This window comes from Gekko japonicus, unplaced genomic scaffold (genome assembly GCF_001447785.1).
Source record: "Gekko japonicus isolate JY-2015 unplaced genomic scaffold, Gekko_japonicus_V1.1 scaffold2503, whole genome shotgun sequence".
Taxonomy (NCBI): Eukaryota; Metazoa; Chordata; class Lepidosauria; order Squamata; family Gekkonidae; genus Gekko; species Gekko japonicus.
In genome coordinates, this window is record NW_015167130.1 from 147,715 (window position 1) to 157,724 (window position 10,010).

General features: G+C 40.8%; 1 protein-coding gene across 1 annotated transcript; it reads left to right on the plus strand.

Annotated features, from left to right (window-relative positions):
- The first annotated feature begins 724 nt into the window (after nt 1-724).
- Nucleotides 725-8,943, plus strand: LOC107111987 (vomeronasal type-2 receptor 26-like). Its single transcript, XM_015413041.1, has 4 exons — nt 725-1,156; nt 3,768-3,992; nt 5,918-6,044; nt 8,042-8,943. The coding sequence occupies exons 1-4, from the start codon at nt 725-727 to the stop codon at nt 8,941-8,943; spliced, it is 1,686 nt and encodes a 561-aa protein (XP_015268527.1).
- The last annotated feature ends 1,067 nt before the right edge of the window (nt 8,944-10,010 follow it).

Consider the following 10,010-nt stretch of genomic DNA (forward strand, 5'->3'; position numbering starts at 1 on the left):
GGAGTCCTGGAATACCCTATATAAACTTGAGATCCTTAGGGGTTTCTAAACAAGCAAAGACACAGACATATATAAAATTAGGAAATATTGTGGAACAACTAAAAATTGAGAAAGTTCATGACCTCAAAACATCATAAAGTGGATTCGGATTACCATTTCTAAGAAATGTCATCATATGCCCATGATGCAAATAAGAAATCCTTCAGAAAATGTCAATTGCACAGTAAGACCCATACTCAGATACTCAAAATTAACTTTCTCTAAATCATTCCTTTTTTTTCTTTCCTTTTAGCTTACATATGGATCTTTCACCCATGGGGAGAGGGATGCTACAGAATTCTTTCAATTTTACAGCATGTCACCAAATGAAGCATATTAGTATCCAGCAATTATTCGGTTGCTTCTCCATTTCCAATGGACATGGGTTGGGCTCCTTTTTGGAAATGATGACAGTGGGGAAAACTTCTTGAAGACTCTGGAACCATTGCTGTCACAGAATGGAATCTGTATAGCAACCAAAGGAAGAATCCAAAAACAATCCAGTTGGGATACTGTACAAGACGTTTATGCTTTACTTTCAGATATATATCCTACTCTAACAGACAGCAAAGCCAAAATAATTGTATTCTATGGAGAAGCTGTGACTTTTGATATCATGAACTCTATGATATTTATGGGACTTTATTTGTATGATAAAAATGTATTTGTGGATAGAGTGTGGATTATGACAGGCCAGGCCGATATCACTTTATCAGGCTTTCAAAAGGGCTTCAGTTATGACTGGTTTCAAGGGGCCCTTTCTTTCACAATTCATTCCCTTGATGTTCTTGAGTTCCAGAAATTTCTTCACAACATCAAACTTAACTGGGAAGAGGGAAATGGATTTCTCAAGGATTTCTGGGAACAAGCATTCAGTTGTTCATTTCAACATGACCAGAAGCCATTGGAGCCCAATGGGTCATGTACTGGTGAGGAGCAGTTGGAGGATATCACTGGGCCATTTTTTGAAATGCATATGACTGGCCACAGCTACAGCATCTATAATGCTGTCTATGCTGTTGCTCATGCTTTGCATGCCATGTCCCCAGTTCTATACAATCACAGAGAAACTCTGAGTGAGAAAAGGATTGACCCTGAAGATCTTCAGCCTTGGCAGGTAAAATCTCCTGGATTGTCATACATAAGTTGGTACATGCTCAGTAAATGTCCAGCTTTGTTCGTCATGCATGTCTGTGAAAAAAACCTGTGATTTATGCTATCTTTGTAAACCAATTGGCATACATCCGAGAGTTCTGAAAGAACTCAAATGTAAACTTGTGGATCTCCTGACAAAAATATGTAATCTTTCCTTAAAATCTGCTTCCATTCCTGAGGATTGGAAGGTAGCTAATGTCACTCCCATCTTTAAAAAGGGTTCCAGAGGAGATCCGGGAAATTGCAGGCCAGTCAGTCTGACGTCGATACCGGGTAAATTGGTGGAAACCATTATTAAGGAAAGAATTAGTAGGCACATAGATGAACAAAACCTATTGAGGCAGACTCAGCACGGTTTGTGTAAGGGAAGATCTTGTCTCACTAACCTGTTAGTGTCCTTTGAGGGGGTGAACAAACATGTAGACAAGGGGGATCCAATAGATATTGTTTACCTTGACTTCCAGAAATCCTTTGATAAAGTTCCTCATCAAAGGCTCCTAAGTAAGCTCAAAAATCATGGGATAGAAGGACAAGTCCTTTTATGGATCAAAAACTGGCTAATTAATAGAAAGAGAGTAAGTATAAATGGGCAAGTTTCTCAGTGGAGGGTGGTAAGCAGTGGGGTACCGCAGGGATCAGTACTTGGTCCACTGCTTTTTAACTTGTTCATTAATGATTTGGAGATGGGAGTAAGCAGTGAAGTGGCTAAATTTGCGGATGATATGAAGTTGTTCAGGGTGGTGAAAACCAGTGAGGATTGTGAGGCACTCCAAAGGGATCTGTCAAGGATGGGCAAGTGGGCGCCAATGCTATGCTGGGGATTATTAGGAAGGGTATTGAAAACAGATCAGCCAATATAATAATGCCCCTATATAAATCAATGGTGAGACCTCATTTGGAATACTGTGTGCAGTTCTGGTCACCACACCTTAAAAAGGATATTATAGCTTTGGAAAAAGTGCAGAAAAGGGCAACTCGAATGATAAAAGGGTTGGAACACTTTCCCTATGAGGAAAGGTTAAAGCGCTTAGGGCTCTTTAGCTTGGAGAAATGACGACTGAGGGGTGACATGATCGAGGTTTATAAGATTATGCATGGGAAAGAGCAGGTAGAGAAAGAGGTACTTTTCTCCCTTTCTCACAATACAAGAACTCGTGGGCACTCCATAAAACTGCTGAACGGTTGGGTTACAATGGATAAAAGGAAGTACTTCTTTACCCAAAGAGTGATTAACACATGGAATTCACTGCCACAGGAAGTGGTGGCGGCTACAAGCATGGACGGCTTCAAGAGGCAATTAGAGAAGCATATGGAGCAGAGGTCCATCAGTGGCTATTAGCCACAAGGTATAGATAGGGGCTCTGGGGCAAGTGATGCTCTGTCTTCTTGGTGCTTGGGGGGGGTCAACAGTGGGAGGGCTTCTAATGTCCTGGCCCCACTGGTGGACCTCCTGATGGCACTGGTATTTTTAGCCACTGTGTGACAGAGTGTTGGACTGGATGGGCCTTTGGCCTGATCCAACATTGGCGTCTCTTATGTTTTTATATTCAATTGTTGTTTCTCACATCTTGATCATGTTCGATCCTCGATATATGTCTGTATCCTGACAGATGTTCTTTCCCTTAATCTGATCAATTTCCATTATTGCCCCAGTCCCACATGGTGTTTGTCCACATCTCTCATGATTCCTGTTATAAGCTTTTTGATTGACAGAAAGGATCACATCTTCATTCTTTCACAAGTGAGAAAGATGATAGGACACCACTCTGGATATTTTTTGGGCAATATCCTACCAGGTTTTCTGCTCAATGTCTTCCATTTTCTTTCCAATGATCACCCCTGTTCCAAGTGTTTTTGTCTCATGAGTCCCAGTTTCTCTGCTATACATTTTTGAAGGTCACCAGTGCAAAGACTGGTAGGATATCAGTCTACATATCTTTTATCTTTTGCCTTTGAAAAATAGCTGCATGTTAAAATTATATGTATGTGAAGTTGCATAGAAATGTACCAAAAAAGAAGAAGAAGAAGAGATTGGATTTATACCCCGCCCTTCACTTGGAGTCTCAGAGCAGCTTACAAACTCCTTTCCCTTCCCCTCCCCACAACAGACAACCTGTGAGGTGGGTGTGGCTGAGAGAACTCAGACACAAACTGCTCTTTCAGGAACAGCTGTGCCAGAGCTTGTGACTGACCCAAGGTCACATCAGCAGGTTCAAGTGGAGGAGTGGGGAATCAAACCCGGTTCTCCCAGATTAGAGTCCGCACACTTAACCACTACACCAAACTGGCTCTTCAAAAAAAAGAGAGAGAGAGAGTGAGAGAGAAGCATCTGAGAATCTTATTTTTCTCTGGAAAAGGTACCAGTCATTCACATCTATCAGTGCAAATTTTGCTGATACATAGTTAACAATTCTCCATTGATAGATGATTTTTAGAACAATTTTTTCTTCAAGTCTCCTTGTATAATGTGAACATGTTCTGAAACTGAACCCCAGTTTTCCTGTGGAATTGTGTAGGTTAATCCTTTCTCCTGTTTCCACCCATTCCCTCCAGTTTTCTTTTCCCCTGTGTAGCTCCACCCATTTCTTCAAGATATTTCATTTAATAACTCAGCTGGGGAAACTGTGTCTTTTAAGAAGAATAAGGAACAGGGGACTGGGTTTGACACTGAACACCTCATCATATTCCCAAACAAGTCATTCCAAAGAGTGAAAGTTGGAAGGTTGGATCCCGGTGCTGTTGAAGGAAAACAATTTGTCATTCGTGAAAATATGATCAATTGGAGAACTTCTAGCAAGGTATGGGTACCATGTGATTGGGGTGGGGGCAGCTCCATTTGCTCTACAGCTTATATATACACGAATACATGAAGCTGCCTTAAACTGGATTAGACTCTTGGTTCATCATGGTTAATATTGTCTACTCAGAATAGCAGCAGCTCCCTAGGGTCTCAGCCTGAAGTTTTTCACAACACGTATGGCCAGATCCTTTTAAGTGGAGATACCAGAGACTGAACCTGGGACCTTCTGCATACCAAACAGATGTTCTACCACTGAGCCACAGCCCCTCCTGTTGTGCATGTTCAGGCTGTATCATAAAGTCATAATTCCAAAAATGGGTTATTCTGTCAAGTGTCTATCAATCTCATGTTGAGTTGTTCTCAATTCCTGCTGCCTCCAAATTTTCTTTGCATTATTGTCTTTTTCAGTGACTCTTGTCTTCTCATAATCTAACCAGTATGATACCCACAGTTCAGTTGTTTTAGCTTTCAAATTATGAAAGATTTATGAAATAGTAGTGCCCCATAATACTATATATCTCAGAAAAGTGAATATTACCTAAAAATCCACACTATCATAACTTAATATTCTTTTGAATTAAATCTACTTATGTTTGTTTATGTTTATTTGGATTTATTTCTCACCCTCCCCTTAACAGGCTCAGGGCAGGTTCCAACAATATAAATTCAATACAATTAAAACCACATTAAAACATATAAAACATACAACTCTAATGAAAGCCAGCTATACTGGGAATGGTTTCCTAGAGATCTGTTAAATTTAAGGTCTCCAAACCTGGCTTTAAATGGGGGCCGACCCAGCTGTAAATAGGGGCCGAACAAAGTTTTAAGTGAGGGGCCAGCCCAGGCTATAAGTGGGGGTTGACCCAAGGATCCAGCTAGCATAATCTCATGCTGGAGACCTTCAAATGCTTAGAGGGTGATAAATAAGGAGTATAGAAAGAAGGTAGATCAAACTAGATTGAACGTCTGGTGGGCATAATTGTTGGGAAAATATTGTTCATTTAAATATGTTACCTACTTCTTGCATGGTATAGGCAAACTCCACAAGGTTTTTGCTGTTTCTTGGATTTGCTTAACGTTTGTTTAGCTATATGGTTGTGTTGGTTTTTTTTGCTATGAAAACAGTTCAAAATAAAAATAATATTTTTAGCTTTTCAGGAGATTTCAGGTTTGATTCAATCTAGAACCCATTTATTTGTCTTTCTAATCCAGATTACCTTATGATGTATGGTGAATATACATTGAAGTGACAGGGAGATAAAATACATCCTTGTTTGCCACCTTTGCCTATTAGAAACCATTCCCCCACCCATATTCTGTCCTAACAGTAGTCTCTTGTCTAGAATACAGCTTGTACATCAAAACAATCAGATGCTATTTCTTATTGAACCAACCCCCTCTTATGCGGACATGTTAGCATGCGAGGGAGTTTGTGTATGTTAGTAAAGCTGAGATGCAATACTGTAAGAGATCTAAACTCCTAGCTGAATCACTCAAGATGGAATGGTTACATCTGAGACACCAGGCTAAGATGCATCCACCTCTTTCAGGGATCAGCAGAAAAAACAAACCATTCCAATGGTGATGGCAGCACAGGAATCCTGGAAGGATAGCTCATGGGCACCAGGGGTTGAGGGGGTTTTGTTATAACAATGCCTATCATTCCTGACATTGACCCTGGTGGAGGACCTTCTGTAAATAACGGCAGTGCCACCTCAGCTAACCCTGGTTTGTACTATACCGAAGAAGGCAATAGTAAACCACATTTGACCGACTCTTACCTTGAAAACCCTATGATTCCAAATATAAAGAGATGAAATTATCTACTTCAATTGCTCATTTGTTTGTATTTCATGAAAACCAAAAATGGTGTTTAAATCCTCCAAGTCTACACCCTTTTCATGTATTTCTCCCCCATAGGCATTGCCCTTATCAGTTTGTAATGACCACTGCTACCCTGGTTATCACAAGCAAATGAAGGAAGGAGAGAAGTTTTGTTGCTATGCTTGTGTTCCTTGTCCAGAAGGAAAATTTTCAGACAGGAAGGGTAAGTGTGAAATAATGCATAAAATTTCCCTAAGAATTTGTTGATGTAGCCCATTTCTATTAGAGTGGCCAGTGCCATTCTTCCAAAGGTTAGAGGGAAAATCTGGATCAAATGGTACAGCTAACTCATAGATTGTCATTACTTAGTTCACACATTCAGTCCTGGAGTATCAATGCTAATTGTAATGTACTCCGCCATTACCACATGCGCGACCGTTGAGCCACGCGGTCAAGCGCTATCGCTCAGCATGAACAATAGCCAAGCGGATCCTAGCCCGCACCAATCAGAGGGCCAGGTCTGCAGCCGAGAGCCTATGAGACTCTCGGCTACTGTAAATAACCTATAGGGTGAATGGGGGCGTGTTTTGGTGGTGGGTTTTCTGTGCTTATATACCGGCTTGCGAGCCGGCTTACTTTGTCTTGTTCTTCACTAATAAAGTACTCTTGCTGAATCACTCCACGTTTCCGAGTACTTTTCACTAATAAATCTAGATATACCTGTGTGCAGGTTCTTTACTCTATTTCAGAAGGGGCCATAATGCTGTGGGACTATCAGTGAGTAAGTGATATTAATGTAATATGTTCCATGGGCTCTGAGTTCTTTTAAATAGTACTTTGTGTGATAAACTTCTAGAAGCCACAGAGGAAAGAATCTAGAAATGGCATGAAAAGTTCTCTTATGAGGTCACTACGATGGTAGTGGGAAGTGACGTCAGGCAAACACATAAGGTTTTTAAGGCAAGAGATAAACAGTGGTGGCTTATCATTATCTACTTCTGCATACTAACCCTGGACTGCCTTGGTAGGCTCCCATCCAAGTACTAACTAGGATTGACCCTCCTTACAATACTCTGAGATGCCTCCCACCTGAGATTCCCATTTTTGTTGTGATTTGATCCCCATTTTCTGTGCACATATAGTGCTGTGTGTGGCACTCAAAATGATAGAAGGAGCCTCAGTTGAATTAACATCAAAAGGCAATGAGTCATATCAAGGAATGCAAGGCAGCTCCTCTATCAATAATGAGTAAACCCACACTAAGAGAGATTCAGTCAAAGGCCATTTTCCCCAAGGACCTTGGAGACTCCTGTCAGAAGATTTAAAACTAACAGATGATTCATATTTCTGAAATAATAAGCAAACTTTTCTGGATGTCATCTCTTCTGGATCTTGAACCCCTACTCCACCATTCCTTCTGCCTTCAGCTTGTCCATGTCAGCAACTGACACAGCTTTTTCATTACAGCAGAAAATGCCACCCTCATCTCCTGCTTCTCTTCAGGACAGGCTCATATGTTTCATCTTCTCTTACAGAAGTTTCCTCCTTTAGGTAACAAAAGTTTTAGGGGAAGCTTTTTTGTGTTTTATTGACTATATTTAACTCCCCTTCTGTAATTCTATTGCTGTACCATGTTTCATAAATTAATATGGACTCTTTTCCTGTTTGTAAAATAAGAAGTCCAGATGTTTCAGAGTCTTCCCCCCTTGTTTTTTTCTGAGTATTGATCTGAATCTGGAAGTGGGTATACATGGTCTAAACAATCCCAAGTGCTTTAAGTGCCTAAAACACCAGTGTTTGTTCTGTGCAATCAGAGGGACACCTTTGGACATTCCAACCCTGAAACACGTAAACCAATTTGGGTAACACTTAACTTCTGAAATCAGATAAAATAGGGCTAGGCTACACAATCCGGGTAGGGCATGTAGTCATTGAAGTGATCCATTTTTTAATATTTATCTTTCCAGTATTGTTTAAAAAGAGATAAATAGCTGAAAATTGACCAAATTTTATGTGTGGTTTGTTAAAATGAATGGATACATTCTGAAAATCACACTGTAAATTACAGAACAATAATACAAATCCAGAAGCAGCCAGAAGAGGGTAAGAAACACCTCACTGCCTTCTGCAGACATCTGGCTAGCAGCTGGAAACCATGAATAATGCTTCCAACATGAGAAGAGCCTTACCAGTGATACCCCAGCTTCTTTTCTTTTGCAGACATGGCTGACTGTACCAGATGCCCCGAAGATCAATATCCAAGCAACAACCAAGATCAATGCATCGTCAAATCAAAAACCTTCCTATCATCTGAAGAACCTTTAGGGATCACTTCAGCAGTTTCAGCTGCTTCCATATCTTTGACTGCAGCTGTAATGCTAGGGATTTTTGTTAAGCAGAGAGACACCCCCATAGTCAAAGCCTACAACCGGAATATCACTTATACACTCCTTGTCTCTCTCCTGCTCTGCTTCCTCTGTCCTTTTTTATTTCTCGGAGAACCAAGCAAAGTGACCTGCCTTTTCCGACAAACTGCCTTCACCATCCTCTTCACAGTGGCTGTTTCTTCCGTCTTGGCCAAAACCATCATTGTGGTTGGAGCATTCATGGTCACCAAACCAGGGTCTAGCATGAGAAAATGGTTGGGGAAAAAGCTGACCAACTGCATCCTTCTATTTTGTTCTTTCATTCAAGTTGCCATATGTACAGTGTGGCTAGCAACCTCACCCCCTTTCCCAGATTTTGACAGACAGACACTGACTAGAGAGATTGTGGCAGAATGTAATGAAGGGTCTGTTGTGATGTTTTCTATTGCCTTGGGTTACTTGGGACTTCTATCTATCATCAGCCTGATTGTGGCTTTTCTAGCGAGGAACTTGCCTGATTGTTTTAATGAGGCCAAGTTCATCACTTTCAGCATGCTCATCTTTTGCAGTGTTTGGGTATGCTTTGTTCCAACCTACCTGAGCACCAAAGGGAAATACCTGGTAGCCATGGAGATCTTCTCTATCTTGGCTTCAGGTGCTGGGTTATTGGGTTGTATCTTTTTGCCCAAATGCTTCATTATTCTGCTAAAACCTGAGCTGAACAAGAAGAAGCTGCTAATTTGTAGAAAGAATTGAACATTCTCTTAAATATGTTATTCTTAGATTGGACTATGGAAATGAGAGAGTGGGCTAATTGTCGAAGGTAGGGTGGGCTACCTTGTAAATCTAAATTTCCCTTTTATCCCTGGTAGATATGCGTCTGAAGCAGTCATAGGTCTTTTTGACACATTTGCATCAATTAAGGATGAATAACAAACTTGAAGCTTTTGATGTATTTATTCACATATACTTTTCTAGGCTGCTCCCTGAAGCCACAGGCATGGCCTTCAGTTTCCAGTACCCAGCCCAGGCTCTTAACAATAGGACTTATTGAAGGTCATGAATTCAAAGGCTCACTATGAGCTGGAACTTGGAAGGTATTTGACATCACATAAGATGCATACCCTGTTACTTCACAAGTGCAGCTCATCCTTTCATTTCTAATTGAGAATCTAGATATTGGAAATGTGAGACATAAAAATGTTGATTGTAGGAGAAACTCCAAAGAAAACAAAACTGGGGCCAATATCAGTCCAATAATACACTCTAGAACATCAGTTATGTATGCTTAATACAATTACTTTTTATACTTGATAATAGTATCTAAGTATACAAAATTCTCACAAGTTATACAATCTAGCCATACAATATCTTAATGTTGGGGAAGCAACTTAACTGCAACTGGGAGGTCTGTCTTTTGGGATTGTAGGAGAAAATCATGGAGACCTTACTAAATAAATGGTATAGGAAATCCCCTTTGACCTTTATGGAGTGAGAATGAGGTAAATGATTGGATTCCCCCATATGAACTTGCCTGTCCATCCAGTCATCTCCCGAGTCCCTGCTTCAAGCGCCCCTGACAGCTATGGCTACACTGATGGCAACCAAAGAAAGTGTCTTCATACCAGAACTATATGTCCCTCTGTCATTTTTTTTATCTGATGTTGGGCGGTCAGTCTGACTCTACCCCGGAAGATCTGGACCAGGCATTGCAGGATGTGGCTGGATGGCTTAGACTGAGCTGACTGAAATTGAATCCAATGAAGACGGAGGTCCTGTGCTGGAATTGGAGCAGTACGGGGGTAGGGATCCCACTCCCAGCC

Excerpts from the sequence above, each read along its gene's own strand:
- LOC107111987 (XM_015413041.1), top strand. The coding sequence starts at position 725 with ATGACAGGCCAGGCCGATATCACTTTATCAGGCTTTCAAAAGGGCTTC. Across the intron at positions 1,157-3,767 it reads AAGATCTTCAGCCTTGGCAG|CTCCACCCATTTCTTCAAGA; the intron begins GTAAAATCTCCT and ends TCCCCTGTGTAG. Across the intron at positions 6,045-8,041 it reads AAAATTTTCAGACAGGAAGG|ACATGGCTGACTGTACCAGA; the intron begins GTAAGTGTGAAA and ends TTTCTTTTGCAG.